Consider the following 21,645-nt stretch of genomic DNA (forward strand, 5'->3'; position numbering starts at 1 on the left):
ACGCCACGTCTGTGATGCTTCACGACCTCATGACAGAAAGACTAGCATGTTTAATTTTTTGGGGGGTTTTCCACGATGGGTTCTGTCACATCTGTGACATTGACCAATAGGAGCACAGAAGCTCTTCCGTACACAGCTTTCAAACATGCCAAAAAGAAAGAGACGATAGTATTGGTGCAATGGAGGAAAGGTTCATGGAGCTATGGCAGTACTCCTGCCTTTATGATGTTTCCTCGAGGAATACCACGACTGAGTGAAAAAGATAATTGCTGGTGAACGAAGCCATTGTTTGTTTATGCTCACAACACCCGTCAGTCGATAGTTCCACCTTCTTGATGACATCACACACGTTGTTAAAGACGGCAAACGACAATTGGTTGGGAAGCAATGTGTAGTCTGACGTTTTTTTTGTCCACAACACAAGAATTTAGGAGTCAAAATCGCATCATCTGACACAGCGACTATAGTAACAGACAAAAATATTATGTAGTCTCAACCCGGCATTAGAGATACTACAAAAACATTCTCAGGCTAGCTCAAATCTGTGGTTTCTAGTAGCCCCCCTGGTGTACTGACCTGTAGTGCAGGGTCCAGTAAGTCATGTGGATGTGCCTGAAGGCTCAGCAGCCCCAGGGAAGGGGTTTCTCCAGAGCCCATCTGCTCATACACCTTATTTAGCTCCAGGATACCTTTGGTCCGTGCCAGATTCTGTAGGTGCTGTCTAAAGGCCACCAAGCCTACATAGAGAGAGGAATAAGATTATGAATAATAGCACTGTTATTTCCAAATGATTTACAGATCATCAGATGATGTTCCACCCCCTGTGTCATCATTCTCACATGGGATTGTCAGAACAGAGGAAGTGACTCTCATTCCCTCACGCCCACACCACCTCGGACTGCTCCGGTGCGGTTCTACCATGTGACCTCTCTTAACGTTGCTAATCAGTCTATTTCAGGAGAAGATATGTCCAGGCAGGGCTGCAAATGCTTTATTCATCGTTCAAGTGCACATTAAAATGCCGTTTAGTGGCTCTTGACTCCTCTGCTGCTCAACGGAAGAGGGTAGATGGGTTGAAAAAAAGGATTCTCAGGTTATTTTAGGGCTTCAAGTGATTAAGGGTAATTATTCAGGCCACAGGATGAGAGAACTCAATAGGACCGAGTTGGCCTAATCTTCAAAGCGTTCTCTGATTCACTCAATGAATCATCTGATGGGGGGTGGTGCGTTTAGAGGAGGAAAACAAGAGAGAAAGGGAGAGTGTGTGAAAATAACAAGAATAAGTGTGAGAGAAAGAAAAGGAAGAGCAGAGAAATATTTAAATCTAAAGCATGTACCACAGTGAGGACATCTGAGACCACTAGTAAAAAGGCGAACTTCTGCACTTTTTATAATTTTTTATTTGTATTATTTTATTTAATAGACATTATATCATCAGCATAACAAATTGAGTGTCACATGATCCTTCAGAAATCATTCTAATATGCTGATTTGAAGTGTTGGGGAAAGTTCCTTTTAAAAGTAATGCATTACAATATTGCGTTACTCCTTAAAAAAGTAACTAATTGTGTTACTTAGTTACTTTATATAAAAAGTAATGCATTACATTATGTTACTAATGCGTTATTTTTTCTAACCTGGGCTGTGCTTGCTTGTTTGTTTTTTAATAACAACAAAAAAAGTACTATTTTTTGGCACTGTTTTTTTCACACCAAAAGTGAGATGAATAAATCTCAGAATGATGGACGCCTGTACAGTAGAGGGCGCAGCTCAAACAAACCTTTCAGCTGTGCTGCCATTCTGGATTAAAGAAGAATATGATACAGGAGAAGGAAGTTCAACACTCTTATTTCTAAATCGAATATAATTTTTGCTTATTAGTATGGTTGAATTAGATTATTGAAGGTCACCAGCAAAGACATTGGTTAATAAAGTGAGATTAAATACATAAAGTATATTTGTGTAATTTACAAAAGAAAAAAAGCAGATTACTTGAAAAAAGTAATCCGATTACGTAACTCAAGTTACTTGTAATGCGTTACCCCCAACACTGTTGATTTGGTGCTCAAGAAACATTTCTTATCAATGTTGAAAACAGTTGTGCTGCTTAATATTTTTGCGGAGACCATGATATTTTTTTTTTCAGGATTCTTTTATGAATAGAAACTATTTTTTTTGCAACAATGTAAAAGTCTTTCCTAACCCTTCTGATTAATTTAATGTCTTTGTTGAATAAATATAGTAATTTAATAAAAAACAAAAATCTTATTGTCCCCAAACTTTTGAACAGCAGTGTATTTGTGTATTTATTCTCACGGACGTCACAGAATGCTGCTCACCTTGTGTAAGTGAGGTGTCTGACGCCCTGCGGCCCTCGCGGAAGCTGATGGGAGAGCGGTTGTGTGTCTCTCTCCTCTGGGTGCTCAGAGCCTGCATGGCGGGGTTAGCGGGCCGAGCGCTGATGAAGGGCGGAGTCATGCGGGTGACGGGTGTGTTGGCCAGGACCACTTCGTTAAGAGAGGGTGCATCCTCCAGCAGACTGAGGTCACTGTGCACAGAGCCCATGTCATACTCTGAGTCCACGCTACCCAGAGAGGGGTTATGACCCATGCTGAACAGTTTACCTGGGTAAAGAGAATGAGATGACACTCATGTATAATCTTAACAGTTTTAAAATAATAGATTACTGTTATTTCATTGTCATTTTTATCCAAAGTGATTTAAAGTAATACAGATGGGGTTTGAACCTATAACCTTGTGGTTCTCTGTTAGCCACACCCACCTCCACTGGTTATGACTCCTGGCTGGTTGGTGACCTCAGACAGCGTGTGTCTGCGCTGACCAAAGCGGGCTGTCTGATAGGCGTTGAAGACATGGGCATGATCATCCTCAGTGTCCAGCTCCTCCGTCTCGATGCCCTCATCTATAGACATCTCCATCATGTTGCTGGGGGACGAGGCGCTGGATTTGCGAACGGCCACAGGGGGCAACGGGTCCAGCATGCAGCCGTTGACCTGGAAAACAATGTAAAGATCTCTAAATAAAATTTTTTTTTTTGTTTGTTTTTTTTGTGGCGAACAGTATTTGAATGATATTACTGTGCTTGAGCCATGTTCCAACATCTAAATGGAAAGCCTTTCCAAGAAAATTTGAAATTTAAGTCCATGAGGTAATTTTTTTTGTTGCAGCTTTATTTTATGAAAAAATAGCCAAAACTGTAAAATTTTAAGCCACATTGTGAGATATAAACTCACAATTTCTTTATTGCTCTGAAGTGGAAGTGTAGTACTGACTTGAGCTGAATAATGACATTATTATCTTGCTTTTCAGCAGATTTTGAATCTCATATCTGATGAAGTCTGCATAATTAATTATTTTACTTTCCTGTTTATTACTGTGAAGCTTCTTTGAAACCATTTCTATTGTATAAAGTGCTAGGATGTTTCTTTTACTTTCCATGAACTCTCACACTGGTGTTGTAGATAAGACATTTCACCCACATGCCTCCCAGCACTGTATTTCCCAAGAACAGGCTCTAATCTCCCATCAGCCCTAACAAGTTGCCCACAGCCCTGAGGCTCATTTCCACTCAGTAACATACACATGTATTTTTACGTGCTTTACCGAACTGTGCAGGCCGAACTTCATGAACACATTCCCTAATGATTGGGGACTGAGTGAGAGTAAACAAAAGCACTGCAGACTCTCCCTTTTTGCCTCTTTTTATTGCTCACTCTCTTTCACTCCTGAATTTCGTACAAACGAATGAGTGAGCTGAAGAGGAGGGGGTGGAAGTCTGGAATGCAGGGACAGGAAGTGTGTTTTGGCTGAGAGGGATGTCAGAGCCTCATGCAGACAGAGTACACTGAGAGAGACATGCCATCAAACACACACACACTCAACCGACATGGATCATCTGGATGAGTTGAGTTTCCTGCAGCATGCTGGGCCAGGAATGCTGTTATCCCAACACACGGTTAAAGAACAGCCACAGATCCTCTCTTTATTCTTTTTTCTTTTTGTTTGCATTTCAGCCCATCATTGTGCCTGGCCCCTCTGTTATTCACACACAAACAGTGTGATCATACGGACTCTGGACAAATTATGTAATCCCAGCCGTCCCCTCCCCACCAGTGGCTGTATACTCTCTGAGATCAAGCTTTAGATTTGATGATCTCAAGCATTTTTTCAATGCTAAAATACAGAAATATAAATATATTAATATACAGAGACAACTACAAATAAGCCATATGTAGGTTGATTTCCCCAAAAAGTGTAAACACTATCGCTGTTTGACCATCTCAACTAGTCCAACAACAGCAACATTGGCTCAACCAATGGCATATGTTTGGGCAAGGTCTATCTGTTTGTTCAGCCAATGGCACACAGGGACATGTTTAAGGAAACCTGTGTGGAAACAGACATTATTATTTATTTTTTTTGTAATCTTTTAACAAAATGTTGAAAATGACTTCTGTTTTTTGCTGATGTCACAAAGTTCTCCCATCCACCCTCAAATCATATGGAGTCATAAAAATTTTATGACCTGATCAATTCTTGATGAAAAATGTAGGCCAGGATTATTATTATTAACTAAAACTAAAACCATAAAAAAAAAACGTTTTCATTACTTTAAACAAAAATGTTACCTGCAATAAAATAAAATATAAAAAACAAACTTATTTAATTTCAAGGCAACGATTCTCATTTTCATTTAGTTTAACTTTAAGTAATAATAACTAAAACTGAATAAACTAAAACTAATAAATAAAAATGAATAAAAACTATAAAATAAAAACCAATAAATGCCAACCAATCAACTTCCTATTATTTCCTCTCTTGAACTATGTATTCAAGAAACAATGTACAAAATTCCTCTTACTGTAAAACTGTATTAAAAAATGTATACAGGTAACACTTATAGTTACAAGTTTTACAAAAAGAGCAGTTTTGTACATTGTTTATCAAACACAATGTTCAAGAGAGGAATTAGCTGATGCAATGTTCAGTATGAAAGCCACGAACGCTCAATAACTCCACATTTCCGAAGATGGTAAAATATCGGAACACACAAAGCCAGACAGTCTGTGGTGTGCAAGTGAATGAGAGTGAAAGAGAGAGAAGACAGAGTGGAACGACTAAGCCAGAGCGAATGGACAGCTGTCACGTCCAATGTGTGCCACTGCCAGAGACGTCTACAGTCTGACCCGCTTATGTAAGCCAAACAGCTGTGGATGGCCTCAAGGGGAAACACTCACAGTGTATGTCTCACCTCACCATCAGAGATACATAAAGACAAAAATGACTAAGGCTACTGAAATCCAAAGTAAACTGCTTTGACACAAATGTGAATAAAGTGTGTGAGCGAAAGAAGAGACTTTGAGAGAGCAGAATACTCCTCCTCAAAGAGACGGAAGAGAGACAGACAGATAAAAAAAAAATGAAGACAGCGTAACTAGGACTCTAGTAAGTGAAGTAGATAGAGTGGCAGAGCTGGCCGGCTCCTGTGCTGTTATTCCTGTTCTGTATGCCAAGCTGGCAGCCAATCTGGCCGTCTGTCAGGATGGTTCTGAACAAAAGGCTCCTCGGGGAGCGGGTGTGATGAGGAGGCCTGAGCAAACAGCCAGGCCCACTGCCTGACCTTGGAAGGACTAACGTTGCTTAACAGTAATGTAGGGAAGGAGTGTAAGAGCACTCAGCGTGCAGCAGTCAGATTCAACTCTGTAACAACAGCTGTTTGTATCAGCGTCTCAACAACCCTGCAGTATATATTGTTATATACAGTATCTATCTATCTATCTTAAACATTTGCTACACTTCAGTGAAAACCCTAGGTAAAAATCAATGCCTAAACAAGCTACAGAGAAACACAAGCTTCCTTCCCCTATAATTCAGCATTTAATCCATTTCTCACGCACTTTGGGAGTCCCAACCTCCTCCTCCATGAGGCTGTGCTCAGTAGCACAGGTGGACTGTGGGAATGTGAAGGAGTCCGCAGAGGCTTGAGGCACAGCTGGGGATCGCAGGAGACGCATGTTCTGAGGCAGAAGGCTCACCTGAGGAGCAGCGCTGCTCGCCTGCAGTGCAGAGAAAAAGATACGGAAACAGTCAACAGCTTGGCCAACATTGTACTTGCACTAATGTTAACATTTTCATTTTCAGAGGCACTTTGAAGAGTTTTACCTTGACGACGGTCTGCTCTGCAATCGTACTGGGACGTCTCTGGCGGGCGTCGAGTCGAGGCTCTACTGGGAAACTGCAGCGGTGGGCCTTTAGCCTCTCAACCAGCAAGTAGTAGATAGCAGCAAAATGATTGTAACTCTTATTCTGAAGAGACTGCAGAACATATGGAGAAAATATCAAAAAAGGGCCATTAGTCAAGCTTGTATGAACATTAAGGATACAATTTCATTTCTTAAAATTAGTGTAATTTCTTACCTCTACGGTCTTGTGCTGGTCAATGCCCAGGCTGTGCATCAACCTGAGCACCTGTTCACTGTACTCTCCCACACCAGCCTGCCCCTCTGCAGTCTGCTGATATAACATCGGCCGCTGCACAGGCACCTCCATCACCATCCACTTGTGCTCCTTTATTTGTCCTATAGACAGACGCTTAGAAGGGTCTAACACCAACATCCGCCTGATCAGATGCTCACAGTCTGTATATAAAAGAAGAGAAGTAGAGAAAGATAAACATGACATGTCCCGTACCCAGGAACAAAAATTTGCCAAGAACCAAAATCTTGTCGAGTTGATGGGTATCTTTTTTTAATAACACACTACACTAGTTTGGGGTCAGTAAGATCTTTTTAGAAGAGATTAATACTATATTAAAGGGTTAGTTCACCCAAAAATGACATTTCTGTAATTAATTACTCATCCTCATGTCGTTCCACACCCGTAAGACCTTTGTTCATCTTCTGAACACAAATTAAGATATTTTTGATGAAATCCGAGGTTTTTTTAATTTTTTTATCCCCAATAGAAAGCAACATAATTACCGTCATTCAAGGTCCAGAAAGGTAGTAAAGACATTGTTAAAATAATCAATGTGACTACAGTGGTTCAACCTTAAAGTAATGAAGCAAAAACGAAACAAAAATAACAAGTTTATTCAACAATTTCTTCTCTACCCTGTCAGACTCGTACGCATTTGACGCAGTGCAGCGCTTCCGTGTTTACGTCTGAACGCCGGCTCAGTATTGGCCGACTCCGGCGTCAGCATCACACGCATGCGTCGTGCTGCTCATGTGAACAGGAGCCGGCCAATACTGAGTCAGCATTCTGACACAGAACCTGGAAGCACTGCAACGGAAATAGCATAGGAGAATGACAAAGTAGAGACGAATTTGTTGAATAAAGTTGTTATTTTTGTTTTGTGTTTGCGCACACAAAATATTCTCGTCACTTCATAACATTAAGGTTGAACCACTGTAGTGACGTTGACTATTTTAACAATGTTTTACTAATTTTCTGGACCTTGAATGTGGTAATTTCATTGCTTTCTATTGAGGATAAAAAAAACCTCTTGGATTTCATCAAAAATATCTTAATTTGTGTTCTGAAGATGAACGAAGGTTTTACAGGTGTGGAACGACATGAGGGTGAGTAATTAATGACAGAATTTTCATTTTTGGGTGAACTAACCCTTTAAGGATGAATGATCAAAAATGACATTGATACTACATTGATAGTGTTCTTTCATCAAAGAATCCTGAAAAAAAATATTAAGCAGCACAACTGTTTCAAAAATTTATGATAATAATAAAAAAATGTTTCTTGAGTAGCAAATCTGCATATTATAATGATTTGTGAAGGATGGAGATGAAGACAGGAGTAACTGCTGCTGAAATTAAGCTTAACCATCACATGAACAAATTACGGTACATTTTCAAATATATTCAAATATAAAACATTTTTAATTTTATTTTAAATTGTACTATTTCTCAGTATTAATGTTTTAATGTATTTTTGATCAAATAAATGCAGCCTTGGTGAGAAAAAGAGACTTCTTTTAAAAACATTTAAATAAAATCTTACTGAACAGTGGTGTATGTTGGAGGGGAAAAAAGTGAGTCTTGGAGGAAGAACTGTTTATTCTGATAACAGTTGAATAAATTATTATTATGATTGGTCAAGTGTTATCATAATTGTGGGAGCAGTAAAAAAGTTCTGTGCTTGTCTCAGCAGTAAGAACAGCAGCTCTGTACAATCTCAACCTGAAAAGGTCACAGTGTGTTTGCTTCACAGTAAACACTGCTGCATCTGAGACATACACTCAGCAGTGGTGACAGCCTGTACCGTCCACTGCTTAGGACAAGATTTGTGGAACAACCCGTCTACAATCCCCACCGAAAACAAATGCTGCACTGTCAGACCAACACAAACCTAAATTACATTATCTCATCGGAGAATGCACAAGGTATTTTGTCTGTCCCTGTGCCCTTGACTACTGACCACGTCTGGCTCAGCTGGGCTGTATGAAACTGACGTCACAGGGCTGGCGGTGACGCAGGTGTGCTCAGTTCTCTTGTTGCTTATTGCTGACCTTTTTTTTTTTTTTAAGACTCGTTCATCCTGTTAATCTGTCGCATTTACGGTTGCTGGAGAGCCTGCGAGACACTAGAGCAAACAGAGGGAGTCGCACGGCTACAGTAACACTCCTTGTGCTAGAACACAGTGGGATGTCCTTCTGCTGGAAACATTCTCCTCCCGACGGCTCCCTCACTTCAGTAGAGGGAATCAGAGAATCTTATTACCATATTCATGTAGAAATTATATGCATAAATACAACTGTGAAGAACTGTTTGCCAACCATCTGGAAATACCTTGATTTTAGGATGAATGGTTCTTCAGATGCAAAGTGATCTGAAATTTTACACTATCATCTTCACTGACCATACAATTTAAACTAGATTTTAATACTGATATTAATAGATTTAATCACTGCTTGCTTTAAAGACAAAACTAAAGACAAAATTTATGAATTAAAAATTTAAATTCATCATGATTTACTTACCCATGTCATTTTTTTCTTATGTGAAACAAACAAACAAAAAAGTTTAGCAGAATGTCTGAGCTGCTTTTTTCCAATAAAAATGATCAGGGACTGTCTAGCTCTAAAAAATCATCCTAAAGTAGTCCATATGACTCAAGCACTAAACAGCAAGTCTTCTGAAACCAAACAATAGCTTTGTGGAAGGAAGAGACAAAATGTAAGTTTTTATTCACTTGAAAATCTTGCACAATAGATTGAACGATGATGAAATATTGTTCTCTTAATGGGATAGTTCACCTAAAAATGAAAATTATTCCATGATTTACTCACCCTCAAGCCATCCTAGGTGTATATGACTATCTTCTTTCAGACGAACACAATCTGAGATTTATTTAAAAATATCCTTAGTCCTCCAAGGTTTATAATCGTTGTGAATGGCTGCCCAGATTTTGAAGAAAAAAAAATGCATCCATCCATAAAAATAAAAAAAAATGAATCCATATGACTCCAGGGGGTTAATAATGAAGGCCTGAAGCAAATCGATGCGTTTGTGTAAGACAAATATCCTTATTTTAAACTTTATAAAGTAAAATAATGAGCTTCATGCACAACAACCATACACATTCGACGAACGTCCAAAAGGCATTAAACAGTGAATATTGAATTGATCTCTTCTTGTGAACTCAATTGTAAACACAATTAAATTACCACACTACCTTGGTGTTTGTCAAAAAAAAAAAAATAAAACAGTAGTTAATTCAGCCGGGGATTTTTACGTGGGTAGTGGGAGAAAAACAGACATTCTGGATTCAGATGGCAATAAAATCACTGACTAGCCCTGTAAATGTCGAAAATACCATACGACCCCATGAGAAACAATTACAATTTTTAAATTCAAAATGCTGACTCTCTTCTGTCAGAGCCATTCTGTAACTGACTTGTATGTTTTAAATCATGGAACACGACCCGACATCTATGAGCTTTGGATTGTACACAGCTGCTGTAGAATCTCTTGTTTCATTTTGGAGTTCATTGATCCTGACTGTTCAAAGCAGCTCATCACCATTTCACCCTTTTCATCATGGTGCACAGTTAGGATGGCGTTTTGGTGTTGGTATGCAGTGCTTTGTTTTCCCGAACATTAGGGCGTTTATATTTATCCAAAAAAGTTCAACTTTGGCCCACAGAATTTTACTCCAGTAGTACTGTCCTCCTTGGTAACCTCTTAAGACCCCAGTATTAGAGGAGGGTCTAATGATGATGAAGAAAAGTCTGATGATGTGCGAATAATGCAGCATCAGTGCAGTCTTAATTTCTTTATATAATTTTCCATTTCATATTTTAAAATATTTATTTTCAAAATCGTTTTTACAACTGTAACTTCTCTGTGCAGCATGAAACTTAATGGGCACCTATTATGCAAAATTCACTTTTGCATGGTGTTTGAACATAAATGTGTGTTGGCAGTGTGTGTACACAACCACCCTATAATGGTAAAAATCCACCCACTCCTTTTTTTAAATTTCCATAAATCATAAGCAGTGTCTCAGAATAAGCTGTTTGCAGATTCTGGGCAAAGTGACGTGACTTTGCACAGCCCCCACCTATGACTGCTGACGGACTCTGCCATATTAGCATAGACCTCGCCCTGAGGGAGTCGTACGTAGTCCGCCATTTTCTGCAGGCTGGAGCAGCTGTAGCGACAAGAATGTCTCGTAAGTGATTGAGGTGTTTGTTGTTGGATGTAAAAGTGAACATAACAGTCTCCATGTACTCCTGACATCAGAGCCGCTGAAGATGCAGTGGATTGAGCCGGCGTTCGGACGTAAACACAGAAGCGTTGCACTGTGTTTACTACGTCAACAACATAGGAGAATGACAGGGAAGAGAAAAAAATTGTTGAATAAAGTCGTTATTTTTGTTTTGTTTTTGCGCTCAAAAAGTATTCTCGTCACTTCATAACATTAAGGTTGAACCGCTGTAGTCACGTTGACTATTTTAAGAAAGTCTTTACTACTTTTCTGGACTTCAAAAGGTGCAATGGCGTTGCGGCTTGTGTGTGGTTCAGAAACTCTCGGATTTCATCAAAAATATCTTAATTTGTGTTCCGAAGATGAACGAAGGTCTTACGGGTTTGTGGTGACGTAAGGGTGAGTACTTAATGACAGAAATTTCATTTTTGGGTGAACTAACCCTTTAAAGGTAGGATAGGCAATTTTGGAGAGGTTAGCAATAGCAAGCTAGCTTTGAAAGCATAAGATCCCACCCTACGCAGAGGTATGCAAATATGTATGTTGACAAGACATCCTATAATTGCATTTGGACCGAATGCAATGATTGGACGAACATTTTTTTGGTCCTGAGACTTCCACAGAAGATATATGTAAATTTTTTAATATTCAAACCATTTCTATTATTGATTGAAGAGAGTTTTAACCAGTATGACAAAAAGTGTTTCTGAAAAACATTGCCTACCCTAGTTTTAATGGCTGACATTTGCCGACACCAGATGTGAGAGTCACGTCAAAAGCAAATAGAACTCATTATAATTACCGACGTGAGGACAAACGAAAGAGTTAATAGAAGCGTAAAGGAACATTCGCTTTGACGATTCCTGTTTAAACAGCTTGTTTGCGTCTCAGATGGACACCACAGTCACGAACATGTGGATGGTTTATTTTTAATGGCATCCTGGATTGCGTCAGAGGATTGTATGTTTGTTCTGAGCATTTTGTTTTGCAAACAAGGCACAGTGTAATGGAGAGTTCGCAAAGGATCTTTTGTTGACAGATGAAGCAGCCAACTCTATTGGTTCTGACAGCAGCTACATTGGCTGAGGCTAGATAAAATATATTAATGCTATAATATTAATGCTATAATATAATATATTTTATCATTAATATAATAAAGTCAGCACCAAAGACTAATTAACAAAGAAGAATAAAATAGACTAAAAAATAATACTATTCATACAAAAAAAAACCCTTTTTTAAAAGTACAGTTTTTCAAATGAAATTCTAAAATTCTTTCTGATGACACCTCACTAAACAGTGTCCTAATTTATAGTAAAAGTATCTTCCTCATTCATACTTTTATTTCCCCTCAAAGTATCAAAAGGCAGAGAACTTGTCCTACATGTTCTAGAAGATAATGCCATTACTGTGCAAGTTCCTGAATGTTCTATCTTGTCTTGAGTCCTCATTAAAGCTATCAGGATAAGTACTTTCCCTTCACTGAGAAATCAGCCAAAGTCCCCTGTATAACACACCAGGCTTTCATAATCTTTTCCAATGGTGCGTGTGCAGTATTCACTGTGTAGCATAGTGTGTGTAGCATGTAGTGTGTGGTGCGTGCAAACACTCTTGGCTGAGAGCAGAATGAGGTGGGGTGAATACTCCATAGGGGTGAAATCCTGTGTGATGAGAGCATTTGAAAAGGAAATGTAAAGGAAAAGCCCACACTGTTCTTCTCATTTGAGAAGTAACACTCAGTTTCACTCGGGAACCTGCAATGACATGAGTTTTGGGCTAACATACTCAACTGGCTTAATTGTTTAAATGTCTTGAACAAAGTCAACTGACCCCTACTACCGGCCCCCCTCCCCCCCAATCAGGGGCCATCCTGGCAGGAACGGTAGGTTAACATGTGTTCGCTCTTCCTCGGGTTACTTGATACGTGCTTAATCACAGAGAGCAAAGCTTGTGTAAAATGAACGAATGTGACATTCTGACTCTTACGTCAAGTGCGGCCAACCACCCTCCCTCTCTCAGAGTCTGGCGTGAACTGGCTCGCTGCCATTAGGATAGTCTGAACTGTCTTGCCTCTCACCCTTTGCCCTCTCACTTTACAGTATCTCTTTCTTGCCCCCCTTTCTCTCATGATCACAATCATGCCCTTCACGGCTTGTGTTATTCTGCCTAAAAATGAGTGGAGTGAACGTAGACTGCTGTGATTTTACTCTGCGTAGGTCACTCACTTTAAAGTGGGTGGGTTAACAACTAGTCAACAAATAAGGTTTAACAAAACCCTGTATAATTAGATGGGCTTTCTTGGTCACCTGACCCTGACTGGATGTTTTTCTCTGGGGGCATTTAACTAGTGGGTTAATTTAGCTAGCAGGCTCTCAAGATGCATTTTCAAATTAAAGCTGCAAGCAGCGATTAAAGGGCCCTCACACCCGGGCTCACCGCCGCCTGTTGGCCTTAGGAAAACAGTGAACAGTGGGCGACATGCACGTAAGCGAGTAAATACAGGAGAATTATGGCAAAGTCATTTCAAAGTGCCACACTTCCTGCTGATAACAGGTGGCGCTTTGACTGAAACTGAATATTGCCATGTAGATGTCTTCAGGCCAGGACTATTATCAAGTTTGGAGCCGATCGGACATTGTATGCCTGAGTTACAACAACTTCCTGTTTCGTGGCGTTAATCGCATACTTTAGCACTTAGCCAAGTGTTGCATGATTTAACGTGTTTCTAGTATGTTTGGTACTTCGTGGCATATTGAAATGTGTTTCTGGAAGTGAATTACAGTGTAAAGCATGCCATTTCCTGTTGCCAGCTGGTGGAGCTATGACTAACTGAATATTGGCATATAGATGTATTTAGGCCAGGACTCTTATCAGACATGTGAAGTTTGGGGTAAATCGGACATTGTATGCCTGAGTTACAACAGCTTCCTCTTTCATGGCGAAACATCAGACTTTGTCAGGCCGCCATGGACACACCCTTCAGCAAAAACTCAAGATCTTTGCAATTTAACATCGCTAAGGCCTTAAAATTAGACTGACCAAATATGATGTTGATTTGATTAAAGCTCTAGGAGGAATTCGTTAGTACAATGTCTGGAAATGGCAAAAACTGCAAAAATTTTGCAGAGAAAATTCAAAATATCTCACTTCCTGTTGGGTTTTCAGATTTTGCACCCAGGGACTTTTTTGTAGGTATTGGGCTGTTAGATCTGTCTACCAAATTTCATACTTGTATGTTAAACGTAGCGCAAAGGGCGCTTAATTGAAATTTTGTAGGTGGCGCTATCGAGCCATTTTGCCACCCCTAATTCTGAAACCCATATCAGATGTAAATTTTCACCACTTCTGACGCGTGTGCAAAGTTTCATGAGTTTTCGAGCACGTTTAGGCCCTCAAAAATGTTATTCATTTCAGAGAAGAAGAAAAATTGCCTGAGCAATTACAATAGGGTCCTCACACCTTCTGTGCTCGGGCCCTAAATACTATTTATTACTTGACACACTATTAAAAAACAATGGTGGAACCAGTGATAAAAATACAACAACAACAAAAATCTGATAAACTTGTCAGTAGGTATGCATCATACCATATCGGTTATTAGTGATATTAGACTCTTTTTAAATTGATTTATTAATTGCTAATTTACTCTATTTTAACATTACATTTTACACAACCTTTCAAAAGTTTGTGGTCAATAAGATTTTTTGTTTTGTTTTAAAGAAATGAATACTTTTATTCAACAAGGACACATTAAATTGATCAAAAGTGAGAGAAAAGTCATTTATAATAATACAAAAGACTTCTATTTCAAAATAAACGCTGTTCTTTCCACCTTTCTATTCATCAAATAATGAAAAATGTATCACAAATGTATCAAAATTCCTGAAAAAAATGTATCATTGTTTCCATATTAAGCAGCATCTGTTTTCAGCATTGATAATAATAAGAAATGTTTCTTGAGCACCAAATCAGCATACTATGATTTCTGAAGGATCATGTGACACCGAAGACTGGGGTAAAGATGCTGAAAATTTACCATTCCATCACAGGAATAAATGATATTTTAAAATATATTAAAAAAGAAAACAGTTATTTTAAAATTGTAATAATACTTTCACAATAAATGCAAATAAATGCAGCCTGGGTGAGCATAAGAGACTTCTTTCAAAAATATTACCATTCAGAAGTTTGGGTTGGATAAGATTTATTAGTGTAGATTACCTTTGCCGTTGTCTAACGTTCACTTGTAGTCGATCTTTAAAAACACTACAAATTTAATAACACTGTTAAATGTAATTTAGCAAATCTTATTATAATGTTGTGATGCCAAAATTCATTTTTTGCATTTAAATTTTATTGTATATATTCAGTAAAAAAGGCAATTAATTGGTTAATCATCAATAGAATGATTATTGGTATCGACCAGAATTGTAATATCAGTGCATCCCTACCAGTCAACCTCACTAATAGATTAGTCGGTTACAGGATGACTAGTTTACTATGGCTCATTTCAAAGGGATATGTTCCATTGCTTAATGTCTCTGAGCAGTTAGAGCCATTCCTCTTTATACAGTCCAGACACACACAAACTGTAGCCAAGCACTTATGGAATGTTTTAATTGACCAGGCTTGAATTTCATGAAAAAACAGCAACTGCCGCCAGAAAAGCTCTCCTGGTGGCAGCTTCGTGCACTACGAGAGCGTCTCACCTTCTGTCATGAAGTAAGGGATACGGAAACGGCCCTCCAGAACACGCTGCCGCAGGATGGGGAGAGAGGGGCCGTCAAAGGGCAGGGCACCACACACCAGCACGTACAGAACCACCCCCATACTCTGCAGGAACACACACACAGCGTCAGCTCAATGGTGAAAAGCACGATTACAATGTGCAAATGTCCTAAAAAAGAATATTCTGTCATCACTTACTTCCCCTCTTGTCATTCCAAACCTGTATGACTTTCTTTTTTGTGGAACACAAAGGAAGATGTTTAACAGAATGTTTATGCTGCTCTTTTCTCATTGTATGTGAAAATCTCGCCTAACTAAAAAGTCACATGGGTTTGGAACGACCTGAGGGTTAGTAAATGACTTCCAATTTTTGGGTGAACTTTTCCTTTAATGGCAGTTAAAAAAAACAAGCAAGAGAGCTTTCACATGATCTGATCTCTATCTCTCTCAAATGGACCACAGGGTGTTTGGTTTACGCTTTGACGTCAGTCGAGTTCTCAAAGGTTGAATAGGTGGTAACACAAACAACTGTCAGCTGACTTACTAATCATTTACTGTCAAACACACAGCGGTGTGAACCTGCACGGATACACTGGCTAGTCAGATCAGAGTAAAGTGGCATTACCCAGATGTCTAGCTGAGGTCCCTCATACTGCTGTCCCTCAAACACCTCTGGGGCTGCATATGGAGGACTCCCACACCATGTGGCCAGGGGCTTACCCGACTGGAAGAAATTTCCAAAGCCAAAATCTGTAAGGATGAAAAAAAAAAGAAAAAAAAAAGAGAGAAATAAGAATGAAACTGCTCAGAGGCATAGATCACATTTCAGCTTTAGGGGACAACAAACAGGAAGGTTTCATTACAATACTGATTGTACCATCAAGGTTCCCACACCTATAGTGACCGTTAACTTTTCCAGACATTTATATGAATAAAATACATTTATTTATATTATATATATATATAAAAGAGGCAAATACAGTTTCATGACTGATTAATGACTGTTAAATGTTCTCATTTTACCCACTTTTGGCAAGTGTGGCAAAAAGTGAATAATGGATCCTGCAAGTGTGTGAATCATTTGTCATCAAATTCTCAAGAGTAGATAAATATAATATCCTTCTATACAAACAACTGCATACTGCCTCTGACAGTACAGACACTGCAAAAACATCCTTCTCCAATATCCTAAGCCAAAAAACACATTTCCTCCACACATCCTCAAAGCTCACAGAATGATGCTTTTGCAGCCCACTTCTTTCTACTTTGATGACTAATATTAGTGTTGTACTCACTGAGAGGCTATTACTAAAAAAAATCATTCCCACACAAACTTTGCTGTTCGTGTAATTTGCCTGCAGTACTGCCAGACAGCATTTTTATATAGAAAGCATTTTTTACAATATTTCAGATCCCATGAAATCATGGGATGTTATCTATGAGATCATCTAGATGCTAGTGTTCTCCTAAAAATAAAAAATATTAGCATTTAAAATGTAGTCTTCCTCTCCTGAAAAACAGCAAAAATATTGATGACTCATCCTGCACTACACAGATTTTTGTCCAATCAAATGCCATCTAGAATGAGAACATCAGTTTCTCTAATACCGACTGGAAAATAGCGAATCAGGTTCATGGCTGTGATGTAACTAATACCCATTGCCTATTTTATAAATGGGACAAGCCATTTAAAATGTCTCATCTGAACTTCCTGCTTCATTACATAAGGTCACTCAAAATTTCGAAGCGATCAATCTGGCATTATACCAAACTATGTCTATCAGCAAATTTGTATAACATGGTATGCTGACAACATTCAATGAAGCAGCATCTGTAATAGCCAGGGCTTAGTGGATCATGCCGTGCAAACCCTGAAGATGGAAACCGTCATCACCACCTCACTCTGGCTTTAATGGACTGGACAAGCTTTACAAAGTGCTCTGAGATTAGATCCAATGGCCACCACTGCCAAATCTAAGACAGTGGTGTGAGATGGCCAAATATGGCTCTCGGACAAACCTGATACTCCTTGTGTATAACGGTCAAACTTACTTTAAAGTATAGATAAAGCCTGTATTTGTTCGTAACTGTGTGCAACTTGTTATTTATAAGAGTGGATTTAGTAATTCAGGGGGAAATTATCACTGGGATGTCAAATCATCTGATTTTTATTTAAAGGGGTGGTATAATGCCACTTTTACAAGATGTAAAATAAGTCTCTGATGTCTCCAGAGTGTGTATGTGAAGTTTTACCTCAAAATACCCTACAGATAATTTTTTATAACATGTTAAATTTGTCACTTTTTGAGGGTGAGCAAAAACGCTCAGTTTTTGTGTGTGTCCCTTTAAATGCAAATGAGCTGCTGCTCTCAAAAGGGGGCGGAGTTTCAGGAGCTCATGTTAGCACTTAGCAGCGCCTCACATTACCTCACGCAGACACGCAGAAACTGTTCTGCCTTTTATGTTCAAACCGGAGTCGGACAATGATGGAGAGACTCAAGAAGAAGTGACAACATTTTGAATGCAACAGGATGCTTCTGAACGGTTAGTTGATGAATTTATGTAGCTGATGTAGAGTTAACTATCTTAAAGTCATTTATTAACATATTCTGTCATGATAATCTATAAATTGCACCTGTGGGAACTGTTGTAGGATCATACAGAGCCAGAGAATACAGGGGTTTATTACAGAGTTTTATGTAAATTACAGGGTTTATGTAAATTTTAGGGTTAGTGATGTCACCAACCCGGGAAGAAGCTTGTTGTTGTCCCTACCAGCCATTTGTTGTAGTCCTTAAACAGAGAATTCTTTAAAAGACAATATCTCCGTTTGCACTGAACATTCAGCGCTGTAACTATGCAGATACTGTTTATGCTCAAGCAGCAACATTACACACTAACTAAGGTTAAAAAAGTGAAATCGCAATGAACCACTCCTTTAAATTCCAGTGAGTATTTAGAGTTTATTTTGAATCGGAGCTTTAGGGACCTCATAAAATGAAAATGTGAACCTTAAGGAGATATAAAAAGCAGCCGTGGTTACATTACATTGTGACTGTGATGTAAGAAGCCGGTATGATGAGTCCATATCAGTTGAACTGACCCACTTCATGAGTTGAATACTGAGCAGGAGGAATTGACGTCAATGCTCTAGGCAGTCCAGCGGCAGACATTGCAGGAGTGAGCCTCAACATTCAATACAGGAATCACTCAATCACATCCGGCCCCAGAGCTTAACTCCTGCAGCTTGGAAAACAGTGGCTAGTGCCATACTTACAGGCAGGCAGAGCTGGTCTTTTTGTTACTTTAAATAAAAGCTTTTATTGAGGTCAATAGCTATGGCTCTCATAATTTTGTTATGCAGTGGACATGCATAACACACTGTGCATTGGATTTGTGCTGGAGGTTGGTTGTGTAAAGATCTCTGGGGATCCAATTCTAACCAATTTTTATACCGTTTCCCAATCATTACCCAACACCAGGAAGTCTCCCACTCCCACAGGTTTGCTAATTCAACATGGATTAACGGAAAAACAGATGTACACTCTTTTCTTGCTTCATGCCATTTTAATCTGTCATGTAATCACAATGCAAAATCACTCTGAAAAGATCTGTATATCTACACAGTATAGGAAAGGGTCTTCATGGTTAATAGATTAGCGTTTCACAGTGTCTTCTGCTTCATCAAAATGTCTTTTTTTTATTCATGACACAGGAACATCAATGTTTGAAGTGGAACATAAAAGGCTGATGACCTTTCTTTGAGTGACCCAGCTCCAGCCATCTTGTGAGATGCTGACTGTGCATCAGTGTGGGGGCTAAAGGAAAAAGGACCTTTCACAAAGCCTTGTGGGATACCCCTCTGTGACTGGCCACTGCATTACTTTCTGTGCAAAACATCACAATCTACCATAATGACAGTGGAGTTTGGGCAGAGAGCAGGTTGAGGTGTCAGGAAAACTGACAGTGTATGGTCTGTGTTTGAATATGTGTGCACATATGTGTGTGGGAAGCTCTTCCTTCACTGAGAGCCTTGCATGGCTGCGATACTCCGCGCCTGGCTCACTTTATTGTCAGTAGCCTCTTGATTGCTCAAAAACAAATGAAACTGCAAATGAACCTTGGTCTGCTTATATGGCTCAGCACAAAATGCACCTGTGTCCTCTTGACGCAGATCATGGCTTTGCCAATTGAGCAGTACCTGAGTCATCATCCTGAGCAGTAAAGCTTTGATTATATAAATTGTCACACCCTATAATTAACTATGACTATCAACTCACAAAAATGTAGGTGAAAAACATAAGGCATGGAAAACTCTCCTCCCCCCCAAACCAAACCATTCTGACTACAACTTTCAGCTCAGTTTTGTGGTTCTACAAACTTTAATGTTGTTTTACATTACAATCTAGTGTCTCCAATTCAGTGTTACTGACACACACACACAAAAAATGTTTTTTTTTAAAAAGCTTTTTATTTGTGCATTTACTACTTAGTTGCACGAATAAAAAGCATGAACAAAATAAACCAAACTAAATTAAATATCTTTTATTTGTGCATTATATATATAAAAAAAAACCCAATATAATATATAATAAAATATAATTCATTATAGCCGTAAAAAAACAAATTGGGTAAATAATATATTGTTTTATATTATATATTATATAATATTATGCATTTTAGTGTATATAATAATAATCTAATAATATAATATAACATAATATAATATTAATATATAATTCATTATAGCCGTAAAAAACAAATTGGGTAAATAATATATTGTTTTATATTATATATTTTAGTGTATAAAATAAAATAAAATAAAATATATTATATTATATTATATTATATAATTCATTATAGCCATAAAAAACAAATTGGGTAAATATTATATTATATTATACATTTTAGTGTATATAATAATATAATATAATTTAAAATAATATAATATAATATAATATAGCAGAGAGCAGTTGTTTTTTTTTTATATCAGACTAGTAATGTTCCAAAGCCAAAAATTTTGGATAGTGTAACTATGAAGGCCTTTACCAGCAATCTTGATGTTCATGTGTCCGTCTAGCAGCAGGTTCTCTGCCTTCAAGTCCCGGTGAACGATGTTACGATTGTGGCAGTACTCAACAGCAGACAGAATTTGCCAGAACTTGCGTCGTGCCTCTGGTTCGCTCAGCCGTCCATGCTTGGCTAGGTAGTCTAAATAAAGAGGAAGTGGGGTCAACTAAACATCACAAAATACACAATCAATTAAACATTCTGCATGGGTACTGTAGTGTAATATGGGTCATAATAAAATGTGACTGGACAAAAAAAAAAAAAAAAAAAAAAAAAAAAAAAGCAATAATTTGAAAACCATGACCACACGTTGTACCGGGAAAGGCTCCGGTAGTGTGGTGTGGCTAGTGGCAGAGATTGATGAGCCACAATAAGGAGGCTCTGTGGTGTGTGAGTAGGGTAAACATCCCCCCGGATGGTGTAATCATGTGGTCACCACACCCTAGAGTGCTGGGTCAGCCCCTGGCCCTCGGCCCGTGGCCAAACCTACAGTCCTCACACATTCCATTCCATACTCGTCCTGTGATTATACTGAGGTGGATTGGCAGAGCGACTGTGTGTACATGGCAACATGTTTAAGGCATCATTCTCTGCATAAGTTTAAATAAAAAAAAAAAAAAAACAGACAGTCACTTGTGATTGCAGAATTACCTTGCATAACCTAGCTTAAAGAGTGGAGAAGAGAAGAAAAACATGGGTTACTAAAAAAAAAGCCACATTGTGTCCACACGTCCTATTAAGTCTATTTACTGGATACATTCGCTGTGTGATGCGTGTATTTAAAAAAAAAATTATTGTGTGCAAAGAACGCATACTAGTTACTAACCTTATTCTTATTGTGTATATACAGGGTGCAAATAAATGTATATTAATGGCATGCATATATATCTCTATATCTATATATCTATCTATAATATATACAGGTGCTGGTCATATAATTAGAATATTGTGAAAAAGTTCATTTTTTTATTGTAAATTATTTTAAAAAATGAAACTTTCATATATTCTAGATTCCCTACATGTAAAGTAAAACATTTCAAAAGTTTGTTTTTTTTTAATTTGTTGATTAGAGCGTACAGCTAATGAAAGTCCAAAATC

At 38.4% G+C, this 21,645-nt stretch overlaps 1 protein-coding gene across 2 annotated transcripts in view; it reads right to left on the bottom strand.

The window, feature by feature from the left end:
- Positions 1 to 21,645, bottom strand: part of sik2b (salt-inducible kinase 2b) — a 47,210-nt gene that overhangs the window by 6,688 nt on the left and 18,877 nt on the right. For both annotated transcript variants that reach the window (XM_051861358.1, XM_051861357.1), the window contains exons 4-12: positions 20,527 to 20,688; positions 16,103 to 16,227; positions 15,459 to 15,582; positions 6,439 to 6,659; positions 6,184 to 6,336; positions 5,919 to 6,077; positions 2,783 to 3,014; positions 2,340 to 2,624; positions 577 to 737 (exon numbers count right to left, since the gene is read on the bottom strand). In XM_051861358.1, the coding sequence (XP_051717318.1) occupies positions 577 to 737; positions 2,340 to 2,624; positions 2,783 to 3,014; positions 5,919 to 6,077; positions 6,184 to 6,336; positions 6,439 to 6,659; positions 15,459 to 15,582; positions 16,103 to 16,227; positions 20,527 to 20,688 (1,622 nt within the window). The remainder of the gene's footprint in view (positions 1 to 576; positions 738 to 2,339; positions 2,625 to 2,782; positions 3,015 to 5,918; positions 6,078 to 6,183; positions 6,337 to 6,438; positions 6,660 to 15,458; positions 15,583 to 16,102; positions 16,228 to 20,526; positions 20,689 to 21,645) is intronic.

The sequence above is a fragment of the Ctenopharyngodon idella genome, chromosome 15, assembly GCF_019924925.1.
Source record: "Ctenopharyngodon idella isolate HZGC_01 chromosome 15, HZGC01, whole genome shotgun sequence".
NCBI lineage: Eukaryota > Metazoa > Chordata > Actinopteri > Cypriniformes > Xenocyprididae > Ctenopharyngodon > Ctenopharyngodon idella.